Here is a 24,726-nt window from a genome sequence, read left to right as displayed (position 1 = left end):
TTTCAAGTGATCAAAAATAACTACAAATGAAGAACTTAACATTTTCATATGAAATTCAATACATGGTTAAAAAATACTATTTACAGACCATGGGAAAGAAGAAATGGGAGGGTTTTTTCCTACTAATTAACTCTAAAACTGTAGGATTAAGAAAATTCAGAGTTCTAAAATACATATCCTATTCAGAAAAAATAATTGGGATATAAGCAAGGCATTTAAAATACAGAAGATGAGAAACAAGTGAGAATTCCTTATAATAACCTTAATTCTGTGCATTAGAACAATGCTAAGAAATTATTGTGGTAAATAAGCAAGGCAAGGGAATGATTCTTGTTTCGTGCAAGAAATAAGACTACATAGAACGGTGATAGAGGTTGACTATTTTTAAAAACCAAGATAGTAGAGAGAGATGTGAAACTATTAACAGCTAATTTGAAGTGAGAACTGGAAGCAACAAAATTTTTCCAAAAACAGAACAGAATGCCTTTTGTACCTTTCAGGCTTTCTCAGGTAAACCATAGGCGATAACAAAGAATGCAATAGTTTGATGAAAGAAGAGAACTAACCCTGTAACATTTCGATGGTGGATCATTTTTTTTTCAAAAGGGATTTAGCAAATGATTGATCATTTGCATCCTGTTTTAAAATTATTTACACAAAATAACAGGAAAGATGATCATTGGTGCCCCAGAGAAAGATGTTCTGAGAGTTTTCAGATCCATAAATAATGGGGTTGATTAAAAATAGGTCACCCAAATCAATCTAATTGCCTTCTATTTTTAATATAGTTCTTTTCATTGATTTTTAAAATGGACAGCCCATTAAAACACATTAATCGCGACCCTAAAAGTGTACTCAAATTGCAAAAAGCCTAAGGTGAAGAATAAAAAGCAATTTCCCACCGCATGAAACTGAGGCGAGAACATCATCGGGGAGAGGTGGAGCTCTGCTTTCCCCAGGACAAAGCATTTCTGGGTAAATCTGGGAGGTGAGCTACCATTATGATAAACACTGTCCACCGTCACAAGGGCAGCGGTGCGCATTTGGAGACTATGTGTCTTATTTGGATAAGTGGTCTCAATTTTGCAGGGCCAGAGGGCAAAAGCAGGACAGGTTCTTCTGGGATCTTTACTACATGGGCCATGTATGCTCATAATTGCAGAATACATGTTGACTACAGAAAATGCAGTGAAGGAAAACTAATATTAAAAATAACCCAGAATGACATCATGCAGGGATGACATTACAAATTTTGATGGGTATGGGCTCAAATGTTCATAACAAACTATGTGTATTTTTAATGCAGATATACATGTGGAACATTTTAATACTAAAAAAAATAAATATTTTATTTTAAAGATTTATTTATTCATTTACGCAAGAACAGGGTTGGGGGAGTACAGGCCAGATGCGCGGGAGGGTGAGAGGATTCACCAGAGAGAGAGTGGGGAACAGAACAGACAGACGGACGAAATACACTGTTGAGGGGAGCAGCAGGCGCAACAGGAGGGTCCTTGTGGGACCCTCACCAGTTGGCCGGGATCGAACCAGCACTGCAGAGGCTGCGGACAGCTTCCCAGCGCGGCGCTTAACCGCCTGCGCCACCAGGGGAGGCCCATAAATATTTTAGATGTGATTAAATATTCTAGATGTGATTAAATACAGTTCATCAAGATTGTTGTTAGAAGAACACAAATATGTGTCTGTGGGCATTTACTCACCCAGCCTGCTGGTACTGCACTCTGTAAACAGTGCTTCAATAAACGTCCTACAGCAAACTGTTCACCAACATCCTTAATTACATACTTAGGAGAGATTTCAAGAAATAAGCATGTTTTGTCAGCTTTTTGATTCATGCCACCAAACTGACCTCCAGAAACATGTATGCGCTGATGTGCCATCAAAGCATAAAGAAATAGCCACTGCTCGAATCCCTCAATAGTTGTCATTGTTCTTTATCTCACTAATTTGCTAGTTTCAAATGCTTTTGCTTGAGTGTCTGACGCAGGTTTCCTATTTCTCTGGACCATTTGTGTTTGTTGGTTGATTGTCCAAGGGCACCTTTCCTTCTCTGGGTTTTTCAAGTTCCCCATTTCATGTTAATCTTATGAACACTTGGGGATGGACAATGAACTCCCATTCTGTTTGCCAATTATTCTCATGTGCTTTTCCAGAAAGAAGTTCTTCATTTCTATGGGTTCACTTTTTATTTGAGATTTATTTTATTTTTGCATACAAAAGCTGGGCACAGGCCAGAGGTGTGGGGGTGAGAGGATTCACCAGAGACAGAGCAGGGAACAGAACAGGCAGACTGACTGAAATACACTGCTGAGGGGAGCAGCGGGCAAGACAGGAGAGGTCTGCTGCACCATGTGGGTTTCTCTCTGGCCGGCCAGGGATCAAACTCATGTTGCAGAGGCTGCGGATTGCTTCATAGTGCTGTGCTTAGCCCCTTGCGCCACCAGGGAGGCCCTTCTATGGGTTCAATTTTTAAACTATTTTCTTTTGTATGTTTTTTTGCCTTTGGTGTCATTCTGACTCCTTTATAATACCAAATGATCATGAGGAATATAGAGTACCTTTCTGTTAGAAAATGTGCAACTATTATAAAGGTGCAAAACTTTTTTGAGTCTGTAAAAAAATCCTAATGATAAAACAAAGAAGTCAAGTAATTCATAATGAAGTAACATACATTTACAAATACAAATGTTTAAGCTCAACTATTATTTAAAAAATAATGAAAGAAAATGAAAAGCCACTCTGCATAAAAAGCATGAGGAAATTAAATATCTGAGGGATTAATGAACAATAAGGTTAAGCACACACTAGATTTTGAAGTCTGTGCTAAGTAACAGTCCTATACTATCTTGGAAGAATATGATAAAGAGGGAAGAAGTGACTTAATTGAGGGAAAAATAAGATAGGAAACATACAGACTAGGTGGAGAAAACTAGAAGGTTGATTTTTTGCAAATGATTTAGGACTTTATTTTTAGAGCCAAGCCAAAAACTGTCACGTCATGTCATGTGGCGTAATGACAAGACATCCCAGACTTGAAATCGTGGCAGCTAATGAGCCACTCCTTATAGGCAAACCTGGGGCCACAGTCTTTAATAGGAAACAGAGGCTCTAGAATGGTCTGGGACAAAGTCAAAACCCAAGAGGAGTTCTGTAGAGGATGAGGGGGTGGTTATATGTGATTGTCTCATGGACTGGAAACAGCAATCCAAAAATTAATGACATCAGTATTTAATTTTCAAAAAAACTCTGATATTACAAAAGTATTTAATGATTGGTAATATAAAGATAAGAAGTAATATAAAATATTATTAAGCCTTTTGTTAATAAATTTAGTGAGAGCCTCACATTTTCATGTAGCTTCACTAATAACACTTGGATCCAAGACTCAAATTGGTTTTGTTGCACATGGGTAATCAATTTAATTGATTTTGCAACAACTGAATTATTGCTCCACTGAAATGCATAGCTAAAATTGCTCTAGTAAGCTATTTATACTTCTTTCTAGCACAATAAATATGAAAGTACTAACTGGAACTTTCAGAAAGTTTCTATAATTAGGTTGATTAAATCAAGTGTGTCTCAGATTCATTGTTTAGTAGTTCAACTAACTCTTCCTGGAAACATTGGCTGACATTGAGATTAATTTACCCAATCTGATCTGTTTTTGTAAGATTATACAAACCTATGAATGTAATCACTGTGTAAGATTATACAATCCTATAAATATAATCACTATGCATTTTAAAATATCTTCTAAATTAACATAATATATTTCCAAATCAATATCATTAACTCCATCCTTCTCTGTCTGCCACAAAAATGGAGCATCAAAAGTAATTTTTAAATAATTCAAGTTTATTAACACATTTAATAGTGATTCTCTTCACTTTAAAGAGATTGACCTCATTTCTTTGAAGACTTAGAAGACTTTTTATTTTCAAATATAGCCACATTTCTCAAAATTTCAATGTCTAATTGTCATTTATTGTAGCATTTTTTCACAGTAGAATCAAATAGTGAAGCTAATCTTTTTAACCTATTTTATTTGAAGAACCATTGTGCTGCTACATGTAAGACAAGATATTCATACTCTTACTCACAGTCACTTGATAAATAATACTATCTCAGTCAAAAGAAACTACTCATGACATTAGCTGATCCATGCAGTCTTTCACTCCAATAATGGATACATATTTTTTCAAGCATAATGTACAAGCGCTGTTCATCAGGACAGACTAATAATTGTTTGCCCTAATACAAAGACTGATCAAAGGGGCCTGCTTTCACAAATTGACCAGACGGTGTGAGACAGCATGAAGGTTTCCAAGACTAATTGCATTTTCACAAGTTTTTCACTGATCTAATGGCCTCCAATCATTTGTCTTCAAGGCTAGATTGGAGCAGAGAATAATCAACTTATATGTGCATGTTTCTTATCAAACACTCCCTTATGCAATAATAGACACAAGGCAATCTGGGACAAAACAAGGACACCTGAAATAAAATGCTATGTGTGTGTGTGCGCGTGCACATACACACACATACACACACACACAGGTGGCAGAATAAACGAAGATAATTTCCAAATGTTTTACCTCCAAACCTAAAAGTCTAATGATCTTGTACAAAGATCTGACTCTAATTACTCTTTGGTGATAAATGCCAGGATAACAAAGTAAATTCAGCAGTGGGAGCCCAAGGAAACTAGTCTGAACTCAGGTCACTATTGAGGCTGACTGACTGGCAGCATCAAGGATATGTGGAGTTTGGGCACAAGGGGTGCAGTGGGTCCATCTGTTGGTACCAGGGTGCTCTAGAAGGCTCTAGGTGAGGGTTCTTAAAATAACCTCAGTGGGACTCCAGAGCTGTAACAGAAAACGACAGTGATTGCTGTCAGTTCTGTATTGTTTCAGCTGCAGTTTTAGCTTGTTAGGAGCTTATGTATTACTTGTATAAATGGCCTCTAATTTTGTAAGGCCAAGGTGAAAAAACAATCATTGGTTCTACTATGCTTTTTATTATAGTGGTCATGCATGCTTGTAATTGCAGAGTACATATTCATTCTAGAAGACGCAGCAAGGAAAATATTTTAATACTATTTATAATAATATTTATATGCTAAATATTAAAATATGAATTGTATGGTATAGCATTTATTACATAAATATATGTATTGTGCTTATTGTTACATTATAATTTATTCTATTAGTATAAAACAATATTAAATATTATTCATATTAAAAATAAATAATACAGAAGGGCATCATCCAGAGATCACACTGGAATCATTTTGATATATACATATTCAAGTTTTTAAAACATATAATGTCTAGGGCCTCCTCTGGTGGCGCAGGCGGTTGAGCGCAGCGCTGTGAGGCTGTCTGCAGCCTCTGCAGCACCGGTTCGATCCCCACCAGTCGGCGAGGGGCCCACATGGCACAGCAGACCTCGCTTGTCTCACCCGCAGCTTCCCTCAGCAGTGTGTTTCATCGGTCTGCCTGTTCAGTTCCCTGCTCTGACTCTGGTGAATCCTCTCACCCTCCCGCACATCTGGCCTGTACCCTGGTTGTTGTATAAAATAAATAAATAAATCTTTAAAAAATAAATAAAAAACATATAATGTCTATATTTAAAACATGGGTAGATAATTCATATATTTACAGTCCCCAAAAGGTTGCATTTTAGATGGTAATAAATACGTTCTCTGATTTTGTCGTTACTGGTTAATCAACCAGTCTTCTAGCATTGGGCTTCACAAAAATGCATCACTAAAAATCCTGCAGCCAAATTCTTCCCAGTTAAAGGTGTCTTTAACTGACACCTTTTGGAAAGTCAGCTTGTCCTCAACTATTTCACTGACTCCATAAGCCCAGAAGCTCCAGAAGAGAGTGAGCCCTCTCACTGGAAGCCTGACAGCTGGGGTTTAATGCTTCTGGTTGATGAATTCAGCTCGGAATGACGTTCTGGCTGTTACACAGCAGCTTTTATGTCAACACCGGGAACCCTGAAAAGCTGTGCTTTTCCAAGCACAGACAGGTAGCAACGTTTCCACACCTTTACAACATAGAATAATACCGTACAAGCCACCTCCATGCAGAATAAATCTACACCTATGACATCTGAAGCAACATCCAGGCGCATTTTATGACAGCACACATAAAATCATTGCAAGAATTCCTTTCCATGCACTTAATTATAAACAGCCCTTCGAGGACTGAAAATGCTGGCCAGGCCAGCAGAGGGTGCTGTACAGACGCAGCGGTGGACGGAGATCCCTCCTCAGGACTGAGCACCCCATTTCTGCAACAGGTGGAAACCCTGTGAGACCCCCAGGGGCTGGGCCCAGCCATTCTGCTGCTGAGGAAGAAGCTGACTAGTGGCCCCTCCCTATTGCGTGGGGTTGGGGGGTGGCAGGGAGTCTGTGTAGGGGCCCAGGTTCCTGAGGTCCGGGTTGCTAAGGTGAGCGTGTGGTTGTAGGGAATGGAATCAAATCTGAGCATCTTGCAGGGATCCATCCTCCTTAGCAGATGGGGAAAGCTAGTCAGGGAGTAGACCAGCGGGCCGGGACAGGGGCCGATGCCAGCACTGACTCAGAGGCCACCAGCCATGGTGTATGGTTTGGACCAGCAACTGCAGAGTCAGCTTGAGATTGAGAAATCTTCCCCCTGCAGCTGTGCCAGAGCCCCGGGGTGGAGGCAGACCCTCGGGAGCAGTGAGGCCGGTTTGGAGAAACCCTGAGGCCTAGAAGTGGTCACCTAGACATGGGACCAAGACTGAGAGCAGTTTTAAAAGGGCGCACTCTTGGGCCTTCTGAAGAGTCCTGGATGACAAACGTGTCCAAGATTTAAAAGAAATAAAAAGAAAACTGTGTCCAAGGTCTCCTTGACCTCAAACCAAAAGCGATCATCGTTTCTTTCCCCTATAAAATAGGTTTATTCAGAAACAACAAGGGGGCGATTTGGAAAGTGCAGTCTCACCGGGAGACGCAGGTGCTCCCCCCCCCCCAGCAGGGGCCCGCACCCCCTCATGCGGCTCAGGGGCGGGGTGGGCCGGGGCCTCCGCTCCTGCCCTGCAGCTGCTCTCCCGAGGCGCAGGGCTGCTGTCCTGTCGCTTGCTGGTGGGACCTGACGGGAAGCTGCTGCTCTCCCCTTTAAATAGTCTTCTGTGGATTAATGTGCAGTCTGGAGTCTCGACTCGCGGGGCTCAATGTCTGAAAACGACGGTGCAGTGAGGACACGAGCTGCACGCGCGCGCCTCAGGAGGGAGCGTGTGAACATCGAGGCCATCGCGAATCGCGCGTGTAGACCCCGAGCCTCTTGCCGCGAGCCCCTGTTGCGGGTGGGTTCTCGGGGGGCAGGCGGGGACGCAGCTGGGATGTGGCCTCCGGGGTGTCCTTCCACCCGGGCGGGCGGGGGGAGCGAGGAGCTCGCAGGTGGCCTCCAGAGTCCAGGCGCGCGGAGCTAGACCCGCCCTCAGGCGTGTCCTTCCCTGCACTGAGCCGGCCTCAGAGTCCCCCTGGGCCGGCTCCCGGGGCTGCACGACCTGGCGTGTCTGATCAGCCTCGAGGAGCCCCCGAGACTGGGCCGATGCCCCGCAGGCCGCTCCCCCGCAGCCGGGCATGGGGCGGATCTGGCTGGCCGGGCTGCGTGCCCAGCAGTGTCTCCTGGACACTGACACCCCCGAACCCTGAAGTTCCCCCCCTCCCTTCTCCCCCAATGTCTGTCCGTGGCCTGACAGGGTGGGGGTGAAGGCTGAGCGGCGGTGAGGTTCTCCCCAAGGAGCCTACTATAGGCGCGCGAAGCTGCGCTTTTGGTTTGTTTGTTTTTTAAAGATTTTTTTAGTTATACAAGAACCGGGGTACAGGCCAGAGATGGGGGTGAGAGGGTAACCCAAAGACAAGAGCAGGGAGAACAGGCAGGCTGAAGCCAGCCACTGCGGAGGGGCGCAGCGGGGAGCCAGGAGAGGTCCGCCGCGCCGTGTGGGTAGCTCCCCAGCTGGAACCGGCGCTGCAGAGGCTGCTGCGGACAGCCCCACAGCGCTGCAGGCAACGCCTGCGCCCCCGGGGTCCGCTCCAGTGTTCCTCACCAGCCCCCCCACCCCCCACCCCCCCCCCCCCCCCGTGAAGCTGAGCCAGGCAGAAGGGGGGGGTGGGGGGAGGGACGGGGGGTGGGGGGGAGGGACGGGGGGTGCGGGGGGGTGGAGGGTGGAGGGACTGGGGTGGCGGCGGGGGGGGGGGAGGGAGGGGGGGCGGCGGGGGGTGGCGGGGGGGGGGGTGGAGGGGAGAGCCCGCCTAGGGAAGGCGGGGCGACGTCGCGCGGCCCCGCGGACTCCCGGGAGCAGACCGGAAGTGACGGGCAGCCCACGCGCGCCCCGCCCCACCCGCGTCGTGCGCACGCGCGCAAGGACCCCTCGCGCCGGCGCCCGCGCGCGTCGGACCGGGTGGGGGCGGGACCGGAAACTCGGGCGCGGATTGGCCATTGGCCGGGGGAAAAAAATGCGCAAACGCGTTTGAAAGGCCCAATCAGCGCCCGCCCTCGCCGCCAGCCAGCGCGGGGCCCGGGGGGGGCGGGGCGGGCCTGCCGTTTGAACGGGCGGCGCGCGCGGGGCTGAGGGCCGGGGTCGGGCCGCGCGCGCCGCGTCATGGGCGACGACCTGCTGCTGCGGAGCCTCCGGGACAGCCGGCGCCGCTTCCAGAGGCGCATGCGGCAGCTGCTGGAGAAGGTGGGCGCGCCGGCCGGCGGGGGCGGGGGGCGCGGGCGGGGGGCGCGGGGCGGGCGCCCGGGGCTGACGCACCCCCCCCCCCCCCCGCAGTACGACCAGCCCTTCGAGGACGCGCCGCTCGTGCACCTGGCCACGCTGACCTACGCCACGCCGCAGGGTAGGCGCCCCGCGGGCGGGGGGGCTGGGCGGGGGGGGCGCCTGGGGGGGCCGTGAGCGACCGAGGCGCGCGTTCCCCGCCGGCCTCTTAGAGCAGCGCTGAGGGCGCTTGCGGGTTCGCGCCCCGGGGCCGGGGAGATACCCACACGGCGCGGCAGACCCCTCCTGCCCCCCCCCCCTCGCTTCCGCTCCCCTCAGCAGTGGATTCCAGTCATTCCGCCTGTTCTGCTCCCCGCTCTGTCTCTGGCGAGTCCTCTCACCCCCGCACCTCTGGCCTGTGCTCCGGTTCTTGTATAAATAAATCTTTTTTAAAAGATGCCCTCCCAGCCGGTCGCCCTGTCGCGAGGGCTGCGGGGCAGGCTCGGAAGGTTCCTAGACGCGGGGCTGGACGGGAGTCCCCGGACCTCGGCCCTCGCCGGTCACTTGGGTCTCCGTTGAGTGCGGCTGGGACAAAACTCTGTTCCAAGTTACTTGCATGACTGTTTTCTTCTTTCTCTCAGGCTTGAGGATTTGGGGCGGAGGACTAGTAAAGAAAGGAAGCAAAGCTCAGGTGCAGGTATGTGAAACGCGTGTGGACGAGGCGTGTGTGAGCTGCAGCTGCCAGGAGTCCCCCCGGGCCGTTGTTCTGTGGGTTTTCTCACCCTCACAACTCTTTTCCTGTTCTTGAGGATTTGTGGGGACGTATTTCTTCTGTGCTTGTCAAATGCAGGAACTGAGTGGTGCTTAAGGCTTCCCCGCCCCTGTGTTTCCCCTGCCACAGGCTGGGGCTGACTCCTGGGCCCCACGTGCCAGGCCAGGTCGGTGAGCTAGCCCTCCTCAGCCCCCTCTCCAGCCACGGCTGCAAGCTTGCAAAGCTGCCAGTCAGAGATGTGGGATTGGCTGCTTCCCCCCACCCCCAGTTCTCAACCAAGTTCATCCATCCATCACAAAGCAGCCCCGCAAGCTGCCCCAGGCCCACCTGCCTGAGGTGAGGCAGAGGTGTTCCCAGGCAGGAGGCCAATGCTCAGAGGTACGGGCAGCCCCAAGCCCCTAACCCTTAGAGAGGACTCGGGGCGCCCCTATGGAGCAAGATCGTAGGGTGAGGGTTCCTGAAACATCGTAGCTAACCCGGTGTCTCCAATGGCACTGATGCAAGCCCATCGGGGACTATAAGGACTGTCAGGACACCAGCAGCAGGTGGGAGGCTGCAGACAGCAGAAGGGCCCTGGCTGCGCCTCGGCATGAACCGGCCAGGACCGCTGACCTTCCTAGCCCAGCTGAGGCGTCGCCTGGCTTCTCAGTGCCGCTGAAGCTTCTGGCCAACACATGGTCAAGATACAGACCAGGGACCCCAGGGGTGATCCCTGGGGTGATCCTGGGGACCCAGTGACAGTTTGTCCTGTTTAACATGGGCCAGGGTCGGCCCCTCCATTGTTACCTGAGGCCTCGCTCATCCCGCTCCAGGGCTCACCCTCTAGGTGTTTTCTGAAGTGCAGCCCTTGGCGTGCCCAAAGGGAGAGCCTCTGCTCTGTCTCCTAGGAGTTTCGAGGCCTTTTGTCCTGGAGGGCACAAGCAGTCAGGTGACATCAGCCCTCTCCCCTGCTGAGGAAGCGTTGTAGGGTGTCCTTACTGAAACCCCACGTCTTTGTCGACTCCTGCATTTCAAGGACTCCCCCGAGGAGACGGTCAGCAGGAGAGGAGGCCCCATACGCGCCCCGGCCGGCAGCCACCCACCGCCCGCCCCTGGCACGTGCAGGAGAGAGGGTGAGTGTCGGGGCTGGCGGGCAGCGTCTGGGGGGTCTGGGCCCCACCGGTCTCCATTAAAGCAATTCAAGTGTGGCTCCTCATGAGCACTTTCTACAAGACGCCTGCACGTGCTGGTTATTTCCCTGTGAGCTCCGGGGCGCTGTCTTGCCCAGTTACCTCCTCGCTGTTTGACGCGCGCACACAGTCAATATCTTCTAAATAATGAACACATATTATTATTTTTCTGTTTGTTTAATTGGTTTTACTTTATACCAGAAAGCTTAAATTTTTAATTCGATGGGAGAGTTGCCCTGCGGGGCGTCGCTGCAAACCGCTGACTTCTGCAGAGCGGCCCGGTGGGCTCTCCTGGGCCTCCTTGCCCGCCCTCGGGCCCGCCTGTTCTCCTGGCTGACCCATCAGGCACGGGCCAGGGACCCTCCCTCGTGGAAGGTTTTAGCGTCGGAGGTCAGGGGGAGCGGGGGGTGGTGTGAAAGCCGCTTCTCCCTGTCACTGAGGCCCCTGCCTGTGCCAGGAGGCTCTGGAACAGCCACGCACTGTGCCCTCGCGGGCAGCGCTCTGGCGGATATAGGACCTTTCACGGGGACACAGTCGTTGGTGCAGAAACCACCCTTAGGACCTTTCACGGGGACACAGTCGTTGGTGCAGAAACCACCCTCACGAGAAAAATGCACTTTTTTAAAGCCTGTGACAAGAGTGCCTCTTCGCTCGCAGATCCAGAAAGCAGCGACACCGACGCCACTTTGTTCGAGGAAGATGTGGTTGCTGGATCCTGGGTGGTGAGTCCTGCCTGTGGTGGGGGGTGGGCTTGGCAGGCAAGTGCACATCTTCCCCAGGGCCCTCCAAGCCCCCTTCTGTGCTTGCTTTTCACCTCTCCACCCACCTCGAGTCCCAGGATACCCCCACCCCAGATGCCTGGCCCCGTCTACATCCCTCTGCCCCTGGAGCCTGCTCTACTGTACTTGGGATTGTTGCGGGATTTCTTTGCAGGGAGAGCTGGCCCAGCAGGCCCTTTGCCTTACTGGACCCCAGTGCTGGGGGTGGGTTCTCAGCTAAGCTTCACTTTAGAGATTTGTGGAGAGTGTTCCAGAAGCTCCTCCAGGTCACCCTATAGTGCCAAGTCACAGCGCTGGGCGGGCCGTGTTACCCGAGCCGACCCCCGTCTCCTGTGGGAGGAGAGCGTCAACTTGTCTCTGTCCTGGGGGTAGACAACCCGTGGCTTATGGCAGGCAGTCCTCATGGGGTCGACTGCTGGAATGCCTGCTGCCTGAGGCCTCGTTGCTGTGTGCGCAGGCTCACCCTTCCACCCGCGACGACCTTGTCTCCCTGGATAAGGGGGTGCTCCAGGGAGGGGAGGTGCTGTCAACCGACGCCTTCTGCAGGGTGGCAGCAAGGAAGAAGCAGGTGCCGGCTTTAAAGAGCTGAGCTGTGGTCCCTGTCTGTGCCCCAACCCCTGGCTCGGCCCCACAGGGGTGCAGAGCGTGAGGGCAACACCCCTCGGCCCAGTGGAAGGTGGGCGGGTGGCTGGAGCCCTGGGTGTTGGCAGCACAGATGGGCCAGTTCCTGGGCAAGTCCTAACCTGCAGAGCAGTCGTGGGTTGCATGGTGCCCATCCCAGCAATGCTGATAAACCTCTCCTGGTGGTTTGAGGCTTAGGGTGTTGTTTTGTTTTGGGGGGGTGGGGTGTTGTCTTTTTATGTCTTTTGAGTTCTCGCTAGTGAGTCCCTAGTCAGATTTTGGGGGCAGGTACATGAGCAGAGGGCTGGACCCCTTGGCGCTGCCCAAGGTGAGGGCGACTTCCAGCGGGGTTTGTCCAGGACTCAGGCCCTGCCAAGCCCGAAACTTGTCCACACTGACTGTTCTCTCTGCTCAGCCTGCAGAGCCTCAGAGTCCTTTGGAGAACGAGCTAAGAAGGAAATACTTGACCCAAGTGGATTCCCTGCTACAGGATGAAGAGGTAAATTCTTCCCCAGAATTTGCCTTTTCGTAATGAAGTCGTGCCCTGGAGACGCTGCAGGGGTGGGAGCGTCCTGCAGAGACCGCCTATAAGAGGGGCTTCCAAACTACAGGCTCACGGGCTCCCTCTGAGAAAAGGCTCCAGGGCTGCTCCAGCCACGCTATCGGGAACCTCGGGGTGCTCTAGGGCAGGTCAGAGAGGCCTGGGTAGAGGGGTTTTCAGCTGCACCATCAGGGAAGCCCCCACCGGCTCCCTCCCCTGGAAGACCAGGCTGGCAGGGCGGCAGGGTCCTGTGCCAGCTGCCAGGCAGCCGTGCTGCCATGAGCCCTGTGAGGGGGCAGCGTGCTGGGCCTCCACCTCCCACTGAGCAGCCTCCCAGCTTTGCGGAGGCCAGTGAAGACAGGACCCAGCTCTCCCCCACCTCCTGACATTGCTCTTCAGAACACATAGGCCATCTTCATAGCAGATCACTAGGAAGTACGTGTTGTTGGATGAATCGTTCAGCCCAGAGGCAGCAAACTTACAGGGACAAGAGAAGCCAGTGTCTGAGGGCCCCTGAACCCGAGGAAGTCCGAGGGTGCTTCTCCCTTCGCCCTGAAGTCTCCAACACTGTCCTGCAGGTCAGGGGTGGAGGGAGACCCGTTTCAGCAGTAGCTTTTCTCCACCCACTGTCCACTAGCTCCAGCTTGCTGGCAGAGTGCAACTGGACAAAGAAGGGCTATTGGATCCCCTGGACAAAAGCTCCTGGGTCCTGTCCCTCCACGGCTAGAGGCCCAGCCCGTGGCTGTTCCTGTGTGGGTTTCTGTTCCCTGAGCAGGTGCCCCCTTTGGGCCCAAGTCAAGGCACAACCGGGAATGTTGCCTCACTCAGGCTGACCGCGCCAGGCCCCTGCTGAAACAGCGGGAGGGCGGCGCTGACTTGCCCCACTGCTGCCCAGAAGCACAGCCTCCTGGCCTCCTCGGTGATGGCCCCTGAGCCACTCGGGCCAGCAAAGTCTAGCTGGCAGCGGGCCCACACTGAGCCTGTGGACAGGAGGATTGGGAGCCTCCGTCCCACCACGGCAAGCCTGTAATTGGCCGCCAAGGCGATGTGATTCTGACCTTGGCGCTTGTCAGAGTGTGTGTGTGTATGAGAGAGAGAGGGTGAGGTTAGACAAAGCGCTCCTGTTTATTTGGCGTGGTGAAGTACAGCAGCTAAAAAAAAATCATTCCTTTAAAACAAAACAGCCCTGTCCCTGCAGTCACACTGTCATCACCACTGTCACTGCTGGACCGGGGTGCAGTCGCCTGAGGGGGCCGCAGCGCCTCACCACCTGAGGGCCTGGCTTTGGGGCAGGACCTACACAGGGCTCCCGGGGTCGGCCTGACTCACCTGTGTGACGGAGCCTTTGCTTTGCTTCCAGTGTCCTGATGACGGAGATGCTCATGACAAGTCCGTGTCCCTGGTCCCCGCACTGGCCTCGCCTGCCGGGCCTCCCTGTGGTGAGTGTGACAGAGCATGTCCCGTTGGCTTCAGGGACAGCTATGCCACCCCTTACTTGGGGCACCCCCACTTGCCATGCATGTCTTATCAGCTGCTGGGGCCCCCTTTGTTTCATAGGTCAATTATTAGGACACTTAAAACGAGCAGCCTTTCCCTGCTGGGATTCTGGCTGCTGTCGATTAGCTTTTTATCCCAGTTTAGTATTTCGAACATTTTTGAAGCCACAGTAAATAGCCTTCATCTACGTTATGGCAGTTACATGTTGTCACTTTGGTTTTTCACATACACACACGCGTGTGCGTGCACACACACACACACACCATATATTTCTTTGTGTTCAGCCCTGACTGCTTCAGGGACCTCCCGGGAGCCTCGTCCTCTTGCACAGGACTTCGAGCGGATGGACCCCAGCGGGTGGCCACAGCCCGTTGTTCCCAGCGATGTCCTCATGGCCTCCTTGCTGGTTTAACAGACAGGGTCCGCCCAGGTGTCACCCACACCTCATTGCCTCCTCTGGAGTCCACTTCCATTCGGTGGCTTTCTGCAAGGGCCCTGGTTTTGCACTGGCCTGAACTCGTTTGTTTCCTCGTGCTTAAGTTCACGTCCGACATTTTTGGGTAAATGCTCCATAGGTGCTGTTGTGCTTGTGTCCTCAGGACCCCGTCATCTGTCCCCTGGTTGGTGACACAGCCTGGTGCCGAGTTAGGAAGCTCTTGCCCAGTTTCTCACCTCACAGCACTGTTCTGGGAGTCACCTGTGGGTGACTTGACCCCAACAACCTCTGTCCCCCGGTCTTGAGCATGGCTGAGGTGGTGCTGGCGAGCCAGCCCTGTGCTCCTTCTGCGTGTCTCCATCAGCCATCTCATCTCCCTCCTTTTTTCTCTTTACATCCCCACACATTTATCTTTTCACTTTTCTGGGATCAGCGAGAAGTTAGGACTTTTTTAATTCACATGGTCGAAGCCATGCCAGCATTGGGCTCCATGCTCAGCCTGGGGGAGCCCCTTGCACGCTGAGGAAACACCTCCCCACCCACCGTAGCCACTCCCCCGGGCTGGGTGTCACCACCAATAATGAACGTAGCTCGCACAGTCCACGCCACCGTTGGTCGAGCAGCCCAGAGAAGCTGCAGAATTGTGCCTCCCGTCACCACCCTGCCCGGCAGCTTGAAAGGTCTCCAAGCAGCTCTTCTGCCTTAGCATGCCCAGCGTCTCGTGCGCAGGGCTGTTCAGGTACATACAGTCAGGCCCGTCTTTGCGGTCTAAAGCTACCCCTGTCCTTATTGGTTCTGTTTCATTTCTGTCATGATATGAAACATTTCATGGGATGGGACAGTCAAAACTGTCTGAAGAGGCATCTTTAGGAGACCCCCCCACCCCCAAACACACACACACCCCCACACACCCCTGGATGAACAATGTCATCATTTTCTGGTCTCTAACCTCTGACAAGCATCCACCTTCAAGGAAAACTTTTGGAAAGGCAGGTGAAGAGCAGCAGTTTGATTTTCATGCTAGAAAGAAATCTCTGAGGAAAGTCTGTTCTCAAATATTTGCAGTTTTTTGTTTTGTTTCAGTTTTTATTTTTTGTACTGCTTAGAAGAAAGGCCTTACAGCGTGCTCCTGTCTTCCTTCCCCTGGTCTTCGCATGTGGACAGATATGAATGGTAGGACCTCACCCTTGTGTGTTTTCTCCAGGACCCTGCGGGGGCCCGACCCACCAGGCTTCGTCTCCTGGAGAGGGCCCGCCCTCACGTCCCTGCCCAGCAGACATGGCCATCGTGCCTCACAACGACAGTCTCTCCTTGCAAGAGGTCAGCGGCGACAGCTTCTTGAGCAGCCAGGGCTGTGAGGCCGACGTCTGCAGCGCGACGCTCAGCGACCTGTACGAGGGCATGCTGCACTCCATGAGCCGGCTGCTGAGCGCCCGGCCGTCCTGCATCATCTCCACCAAGACGTTCATCCTGCAGAACTGGGGCTCCAGGAGGAGGTGGAAGAGCAGGGTGAACAGGTCGGCCTGCCAGGGAGGCAGGCATGCCGGGAGGGGCCCCCGGGAGAGAATATCACCCCCTTCCAAGCCGGGGCCAGGGCGGGGAGCCCTGAGAGACTGCGGGAACCTGCTGTCCCGTACCGGCCCCAGGAGAACCATAAGGCCGGGGAGAGCTGCTATCCAGGGCTGCCCGCTGAGCCAGCAGCCAGGTGCCGCGGGCAACGAGGTGACAGGGGCACTGCGGCCGTACTCCTCCTGGACTTTCTTAGATCCCAGTGCCGGGCGGCGCCTGGATCAGGAGAATAGATTTATGACGTTAAAGTGGTTAATTTCTCCAGTGAAAGTGGTTTCCAGACCAAGAATACTGCAGCGTGAGGGAAGAAGTCATTGCCGGGAGATCGAGGTCAAATTTGAGAAGCTTCATCGGGAATTTTGCCGGAGTCCTGGGAACAAGCCCTGCCGGGCTCTCCCCCCGGCCTCCTCGGTGGTGGACGTGCCCAGAGGTGGCCCCGAGAGTCCTGGAGGCCGCCACAGCCTAGGGACCCACCAGCCCGGCACACCCCTCGGGAAAGCCAAGGCAAAGAGGTTATGTGAGGCTTTCGAGAGCCTGGGCGGAAGGCCCGCGGGAGCAGGTGGCCCCTCGCCGCACACCGCGCCAAGCCCGGGCTGCCCCAGACGCCAGTCTCCCCTCTTTCAAGCACGCGATCTCGGACGGCTCAGGATGTCGATGTCACCCACCAAAGCGCTCTCGCTGCCCGGCACGCAACTTCGCTACGGGCGGGCTCGCTGCAATGAAATTAAAGAACAATTTGACAAACTTCATGAAAAATATCGAGCAAAGTCTCCAGAGCGCACAAAGGCACCTCCGAGGCCAGGCACGTCTCTGGGTACAGCAAGGGTGGACGTCCGCTGCCAACAGGAAGGCGCCTCCAGAAAGTCAAACCCAGGCTCCGGCTTCCCGGAGTCCCAAAAGTGGGCCCCGTCCTGGTGGAGCCTGAAAGGCCCGCTGTGCCCAACTCCCATCGAGGTACGGCCCTTGGCGTGGCTCGCGGCCGACGCCCGGGGAGACCCTCCCTGCCCTGCAAAACGCCGCCGGTTGTCGGACCCTCAGGTGTGCGGCCGCTGGACCAAGGCCCCGGATTCCTGGCGAGTGGCGAGCGGGGCCATCCCGAGACCAGGGACGGAGGGCCGCTCCGTGGAGCCCGGCCGGGAGGAAGCGAAGGTGCGTCCCTCTGTCGGGTGCACGCGGGTGTTTATGACTGGACTCGCGTGGATTCTCCGAGCTCTCGCCCAGATTCCTCTCCTCCCTCTGCAGTCAGCCAGGCAAGCCCCCGCCCTGCGCCAGCCACATCCGGGGGAAGCTCAGAGGGGTCTCCCCTGTCTCACTGGCCCCTGGAAGGCCTTTGGCGGTTGCCAAGACGCCTCACTGAGCGTGCACTTGCCGCCCCTGCCCGACTCCTGTGTGGCCTCCACTGCTCGCCCTCAGGAAGTAGCCGTGAGACACCATGACCTGGAAGGAATACTCTGCTCGCAGGGTGTCCTGGGAGGGGCAGAGCACCCGGGGGGCCCCAAGCTCCCAGCTGAGCTCTGGCCGTGGGGCTCATCTCTGCCCACCCCCATCCATCTGTGCAGACCACGTAATTCCAGAAACTCCAGGTTTGGCTTTGGTGCATCCATTTCCGTGCCCAGCACCTCCCGAGAGCTGGCCAGCAGCAGGCCACAGACCGCGAGGGGATGCGCCCTCCTGTCTAGGAGCCCTGGGTTTCATTGTGGGGACGGTGACAGGCAGCACCCCTCCTGGGGTCAGGGCTGCAGGGAGACTGATGGGGGCCTTTCACCAAAGCAGCTCAGCCCAAGGGCCCCCCTGAGGCTCCTCCCCCAGTTTCTGGACAGCTCCACGCCCAGGTCCTGCTGTCCCTGCCCGTCCACACCTCATCCTGGCACACTCACCCCCTCCTGCCAGTGCCTCACACTCCCACCCTGGCCCCACGCCTCCCCCAGTTTGCTCTCCCTCCCCCAGAGCTGGCGAGTCACGATGGCCGCCCCAGAGGCCTTTGGTGGTTTCTTAGAGCACAACACGTGGCCATCCTCCCCACGCGCCGGGGCTACGGAGGGAATCTCAGTGGCCGGCGTCTCGGTTAAGTCTTCGGCCTGCCTAGGAATTGTAGTGAGATTTGACCAAAATCCCTTTCTTTTCCCCTAGAGGAGAGAACCACACTTCTTTCAGGACGGAAGAGAAAAGTGAGTTTGTGTGGGAAGAACTGGCAGCTGGACATCTGCAGCCGAGTTGCTGGCAGCGCCGTCCCTCCGCCCCTCGCGCGTTTCTCCTCGCTTGGACTTTAGCGCTGAGCGTGGGTGAGGACTTGCTTCGCTTCTGCCCACCGCAGCGGACGGCAATGAAATCACTTCCGCTGAGATGACTCCGAGCTCTCGGTGTAGAAGTTATTTGAATAAAGTTGATCAATGAAGACGCGCCCCTGCTGCCCTCCACGCACCCGGTTTCTCGTGCCCCTTTAAATGTGGCCTGTCCCGGGGGTCTCCCTCACCGAGGCCCTGAAGCCCTGCCGTGAGCCCAGGCAGGGAGACGCGGTGTGTGGCCTTCCAGGGCCCAGCACACTCCGCGCGAGGGGCCGCCCGATGCCCAGCTCACTCGTGACAACTGCTTTCTGGCGTTTTTAGGCGTAAATGGCGGGGACGGTCCATGGGGGCCCGCGCCCTCGGCCGTCATGCAGGACAGCGCGGTGACTGGGTGAACTACCGGATACCAGGCCCCGTGACAAAGCCTTGGGACCAGCCGTGCTGGGTCAGCTGTTAATACTTTGCCACAGGGTGTGGACTTTTTGTTTTAAATAAAAGGTCAGAGGCAGGATGAAGTCGCCGCCCGCCTGCCCCTGCAGTGACGGGCCTCACGCTCGCGTGTGCTGCACGTGGACCGGCCACATCGCTGCCTTGAACTCCCCCAGTTATTCCCTAACGGCTTTTGCCAACCCCAGTCCACTTGGCCCTCTGACCGGCAGGATGAGACCTGTGTCCCACGTCACCACCACCCGTCGGCGCCGCTGGTGGGTGCACATGGATCAGTTTGAGTCTTCCCGGGGTGCAGGGCACTCTATTCACTCTGCTTGTTACTGCCGTGAGTTTCCACTGATAGGCACCCACTGAGCTTAAAACGCAAGTCACTGCTACCTGCGATCAGGCATTGAACTGCCATTTATGATACTGAAGTTACATTTTTCACCGGAGACTTTATCCTTCTTTCTCGTTTCTGCTGTCACGTTTTAAAGAAAACTTACCCAGCCCGAAGGATCAGAATTACTCTTGCATTTTTGCTTTTCAAGCTTAGGTCTGTAAACCATCTGGAGCTGCTGTGCATGGCATGAAGGGAATCAGACCCAGGGGGTGAATGCCCGCCCGTGTCCCCACACACGTGCTGAGCGAGCGGCACAGCCCTTCCCCGGAGCACGTGGTGGCCGAGCGTTGGCGCTGCAGCGCTCTCCGTCACTTGGCAGAAATAGAGTCTGTCCGATCCAGGGGAGCCACAAAGCAGCCATGGCCGGGGCCTCTGGGCAGAGCCTCCCCCATAGGGCCCAGCAGAGTGGTGGGAATGGTCTGCAGGACCTGTCGGGCTTTTACCTGATCCTGGACAGCTATCCCACAGACAGTCTGTGTGGGGAGATTTCCTGCTCTCCTGTCCCCTCTGCCTGTTTCTCAGACTTGGGGCTCACATCTCCTTTTGACCTCCAGGTTCTGTTCCAGGCTTCACTGTAACATCCACTTGCACTTTAATGACTCCAGGCCCTGAGGCTGGGCAGGGTGGGGGGGGCGGACCTGTCACTTCCTCCCTGAAGCCCTCCCGGATACCTCCAGGCTGGAGGAAGCTGCCATCAACTGGGGAGGACTGAAATGCCAGAGAGGACGAGGGTAGATTTCTGTCCTGGCTGAGAAGCTGTGACGTCCACACCCCTGGGAAAGCGGGACAAACATGACCGGCGGAGTCGGAGTCCTCAGCCCTCTATCTTGGCTCTGGGGTGTCAGCATGATGGGGGGAGTCAGAAAGCTGCACTCCGAATGGCAAAGGAGGTTTATTTCAACTGGAGGATGGAGAGGGACAGTCTCTACTTTAGAACAATGCTTTTCATACAAACTCTCTTAAAAACGGTTTGCGCTGCGGTGGCATCCGGGCCACCTAGGAAGCTTCCTCGGCTGAAGCCAAAAGCCACAGCTGACTGCAGGTGTCCAAGGTTTTGAGAGTGTCCAGGGCTGCCCTCCGGACGCTGGGATCCGAGTCCAGCTGCAGCTCCTGGAGAGCTGGGAGTGAGCCAACAGGGCAGAATCAGGACCCCCTGCACCCCACACCCTGCACCCCACATGCTGCTGGAAGCCAGGAGGGCGCTTGGGCCCAGGGATGGGGGGGGGGGTGGCGGCTGCAGGCTTGGACCTGACCCCCCACCCGTCACTACTGTCACCGGCCCGGGGAGCTGCACAGGTCCACTCATCACCCAACCCGTGCCTGGGGCCGAGCCTGCGCCCGCAGAACCCAGTGGCTGTGTGGACCCTCAGAAGGAATCCAGGCAGAGGGGCAGACGCCACAGGGAGGACATGACTCCACAGTCAAAGAGCCGTCTCTCTGGAAAGCCCCCCAAAAGGTCCCCCCTGTCTGGGCCTGAGCCCAAGCCAGGGTCCCGGGGGCTTCTCCGCGCTCACAGTCCCGCAGCGCCGGCAGGTCCAGCCTCCTCAGGTACTGCGCAGACAAGTGCTTCAGCATGATTCCTAAACGACAGCCAGAGCAGCGTCACCCCAGAGGTCAGCGGGCGGCTTTACCCATGAGGGGCTCAGCTCCGTGACCGAGGACCACGGTGGACGTCAGGCAGCTGGGGAGCCCGGGGCGGGGCCGACGGGAGGGCCCCAGCGCTGGTCCTGTCCTGCCACCGCCCCTCCCCTCGGCAGCTCCTGCCTCTGCCCCTCACCTGCCAGGTTGCAAGAAGCGATTCTGATTCTGGACAAGCTGCTTTTAACGTACGTCATTGTCTCCAGCAGGAAGCCGTAGAGAACGGCAGGCTTCTTCTGAGTCTGCAAGAAGCAGGTGACAGCCGAGCCCCGGGGACGAGGTCCCGGAGGGGCGACGTTTGTGACCCGCGTTCCCAGCTGGTGCGGGCAGGGCTGCCCAGAGAGGGCAAGTGCCCATCGCCCTTGAGCATTGAAACAGGGCCAGCCACTCCAACGAAGGGCAAAGTGCCTCCTAGACTTTGGAGACAGTACCCCCAAAACGGAAGCTATCACGAGCAATTTCTATATTTACTCCATCCATGTTGAAATGACAGTGATTTGATAAATAATCAAATCTGTCGGGATAAATAAAATCTAGTGTTAACTAGGCTTGACTTGCCACTTATTGTGACTGCCAGGAAACTCAGAAAGGGGGTGTGACTTGCGCTCCACTTCTGTTCTGCCCTCGACGCCACATCTGGAGATTATGTCGGGTGACAGCAGCCGTGCCCCTAGGCCCCAAGCCACCCGGCAGGGCGCCGGACCAGCCGCCCCGAGCTTCCTCACCAGCACGGAGCACAGGGCTGTCTGGAAAGCCGTCAGGTCCTCGGCCGCGCTGGTGTCACTGTGGCTCCTCGGTCCCTCCAGGGCCTTCCAGCCCCAGAAGTGCAGACACTGAAACATGGTAGCTGTGCAGGCCTGCGGGACACAGGGCGGCGTCAGGTGGACCCAGGGCTTCACTCAAGGTGGGGCTGCTGTTCGCTGAGCCAGAGAGTGGCCCTGGAAGCTTCCTTTCAGGAAGCCACGGACGGACAGGTGGGTGGGCCTGGGGCCTCCACATCATGGCTGTTTAACTTTTCTTTATAAACAGCCTCTGGGGGGCAGCACTCGCCCCCTGAGCCCGCACATCATGCCCGCAGCAGCCCAGCCTGGGACCTGCTCCCCAGGGAGCAGGGTGGGAACCCAGGTGCTGGACTGGGCAAACCCCTCAGTCCCCAGAGCTGCCCACCAGCTCTCCCCGTGCAGCAGCCGGACCCCTGCCTCTGTCTTCCGGGGGGGGGGGGGTTCCTGGGTGGGGGACTGAACGAGGTTAGAGGGCAGGAGAGAGGTTGGGGAGTCTATTCCCAGGGACAGGAAAGACAGACGCTTTGGCCCTGAGCTGCCTCCCCTGAGGTCTCCTCTGCCCCCACCCCCTGTTGTGGCCCCTACATTAAACTCTCCCGAGCCCCTTCCTGAGGGACAGCAGGCCCTCCCTGAAGTCCCCACGGGGGACGGATGTTGCCAAAAGGTGAAAGGGCTTGTTGGTGGTGGGGAAATGAGGGTTGCTGAGGCGGGGTGTCTCCTCAAGACACCTCCTGCCCTGGTCCCAGTGTCCCCCACGCAGAGCCGGGCAGGGAGACGGGATGAGAGCAGAGCCGGAGTGCAGGACACCCCTCTCCTCCCCGCGGACGCCACCTACACCGCCCACCCTCACAGTAACAGGACTGAGGGGGCTTCGCATGTGACCCCACAACGGGGCTCAAAGGCACTCGTGGCAAATGAGCTGGTCGGCACCCCTCACTTGGGGCCAGCTGGACCCTCTAGGGCACAAGAGGTGGTGGCAGAACCTCTCTACTCTCAGCCACGCCCCCACCACCCCTATACAGGGAAGACAGGTAGGAGGCCAGGGCCACAGGCCCGCAGGGTTAGACAGGGCGTGGGTCGCCCCCCTCCCACCCCAATGCAATAGAGGAACGGGGCTCCGAGCAGGGAGAGCCAGACACCCCCCCTGCAGCCCCCACAGCCTGCCCCTCAGTTGGGGGAGGGGGTGTGAGAGACCCCGGGGCAGCTTTACACATGACGACGTCATAACACGCGGAAGGGACTGGAAGGCCATCGAACCTGGCAGAGGGGGAGGGAGACGGCGGAGGCGGTGGCTGGAGAAGCCAGAAGCCCTGCCTTGTCCCCCCAGAGCCAAGACTCCGCCACAGGCCAGGGGTCCCCTAGAAAGACCCTCCCCACCCGGCTGACCTGACTGTGGCCTCTGGGCCCCCAGGAAGGCGAGGCCAGGCAGCAGACCCCAAGTCTACTCTTTTGGGGGACACAAAGAGGAGGGGTGTCTCACTTGGGCCGCATCAGGGGAAGGGTCCTGGCAGTGCAGCATGAGGGCGACCCAGGCTTTCTTCACTTCCTCCTTGAAGAAGTACTTCTTGGAAATCCTGACCACCTTCGCCAGCTTCCCGAAGAGCACGAAGGCTCGGAAACGCAGCAGCTCGCTCTCCTGTGGCCGAGACGGACAAGCGAGTCCGTCGACTCGGCTCGGGAAGCCACGGGCCTAGCACAAGCCCAGCCGGTCTCCGTGACCGCCCTGCAGACGCCTGGGCCCCAGCAAAGCTTCTGGTCATTCATCCTGATCGTCTACCAGGACGGAGCCTCCCCTGCAGGGCGCGGGGGGCGGGCGTGATGCGGGTGTCGGGACCTTCCCTGCCCCGGTGGCGGCTCGCGCTGGGTCTGAAAGCTCCCCCACCGCCCCACTGCCTGGCGAGGGCCCACCAGCACATCACGGTGCCCAAAAGGACTTGTGGGCTACAAGGAACTCCAAGGGGAAGCTGATTCCCCAATAGCAGCGGCCCCAGACAGCTGCGTGCCGCGGCCACAGGGCAAGATATTACTTCACAAGGCCCCAGGACTGGCCATGGGCGCACCAGCTCCAGGCCGGACCTGCGGCCTCTCTGCCCAGAGCACATCTTTTCTGTAGGGAGTAAGTGCTCGCCGGCATGTCACCCCACACCCACGAGATGGCTCATATTATTAAAAAGCCCCCCGACAAGTGCTGGAGAGGACGTGGAGAAAGAGGGGCCTGTTACACTGCGGGTGGGGACGGGACCCTGTGGAGGCCCCGGGCGGAGCAGGGCTCCCGTCTGGACGCACGTTGTCGAAGAAGGTCCTGCACCGCTCGGAGATGGCGTCGAAGAAGCAGCCCATGTCCCCCTCCCGGAGCTGCGCCAGGATTTTGGCCAGGGCCTCCATGCCCTCGGAGGTCACGCTGGTGCTCCCCGGCTCCCGAAGGGAGCACAGACACTTGTCCAGCAAGAGCTTCCGGTACCGCCGCACCTGGGGGCACGAGCTGCCATCAGCCCCCACCTGGCTGGCCAGAGACGCTCCCACCGGACCCCGGGTCCCAGCTCAGGGCGGGGGCAGCACCTTCTTGGGGGCGCCGAGGGCCATGTTGCCAAGAGCGCGCAGGGACAGCACCCGCAGGGCCTCGTCCTCCTGGCCCACGCCCCTCTCCAGCAGCAGCACCGCGGGCTTCAGCAGCTTCTCCTGGTACAGAACCGGGTGGCTCATGAACTGGAAAAGAGCACTTTGCAGTCACCCACGCCGAGGCCCGGCTCTCGGCCAAGAGGGGGCGTGCGGTTCTCATGCCTGGAGCCGCCTGTGAGCAGGAGGGGTGCACCTCGGCCATAGGGCCCCACCTGTCCCTAGCCCCCGGGGCCTCCCCTCTTCTGTAACACAGGGGTGATGCTGCCTCCCAGGGATTCATTAAGAAAATACGGAGGAAATGCTGGGTAAGCGTCCCCCGCGGGAACACGGTCACGCATTCATTTCTTCAGCTAGGGTGAGGCGGCTGGTGCCAGGACGAGCCCGCGCCGCGCCGCGCCCCACTCCGGTGTGGGAACAGAAGTGCCCGAG

At 55.8% G+C, this 24,726-nt stretch overlaps 2 protein-coding genes across 2 annotated transcripts in view; one reads left to right on the top strand and one right to left on the bottom strand.

The window, feature by feature from the left end:
• Positions 1-8,661: 8,661 nt before the first annotated feature.
• HJURP (Holliday junction recognition protein) lies at positions 8,662-18,821 on the top strand (the record flags this gene model as incomplete). The annotated part of the gene is made up of 10 exons (XM_084228087.1): positions 8,662-8,742; positions 8,833-8,899; positions 9,399-9,454; positions 9,659-9,695; positions 11,356-11,420; positions 12,514-12,597; positions 14,000-14,078; positions 15,777-17,290; positions 17,384-17,528; positions 18,748-18,821. The coding sequence occupies 10 exons, from the start codon at positions 8,662-8,664 to the stop codon at positions 18,819-18,821; spliced, it is 2,202 nt and encodes a 733-aa protein (XP_084084213.1).
• A 1,433-nt stretch (positions 18,822-20,254) lies between these two features.
• MROH2A (maestro heat like repeat family member 2A) overlaps positions 20,255-24,726 on the bottom strand; it is a gene marked incomplete at both ends in the record, with an annotated part of 49,516 nt that continues 45,044 nt past the window's right edge. The window contains 7 exons of the mRNA XM_084228077.1: positions 20,255-20,376; positions 20,773-20,838; positions 21,036-21,138; positions 21,622-21,753; positions 23,159-23,314; positions 23,965-24,147; positions 24,238-24,384. Of these exons, the coding sequence (XP_084084203.1) occupies positions 20,255-20,376; positions 20,773-20,838; positions 21,036-21,138; positions 21,622-21,753; positions 23,159-23,314; positions 23,965-24,147; positions 24,238-24,384 (909 nt within the window). The remainder of the gene's footprint in view (positions 20,377-20,772; positions 20,839-21,035; positions 21,139-21,621; positions 21,754-23,158; positions 23,315-23,964; positions 24,148-24,237; positions 24,385-24,726) is intronic.

The sequence above is a fragment of the Talpa europaea genome (genome assembly GCF_964194135.1).
Source record: "Talpa europaea genome assembly, chromosome: 1".
NCBI classification, from domain to species: Eukaryota; Metazoa; Chordata; class Mammalia; order Eulipotyphla; family Talpidae; genus Talpa; species Talpa europaea.
Note: the sequence above shows the minus strand (reverse complement) of the source record. Positions and strands in the feature narration are given on the sequence as shown.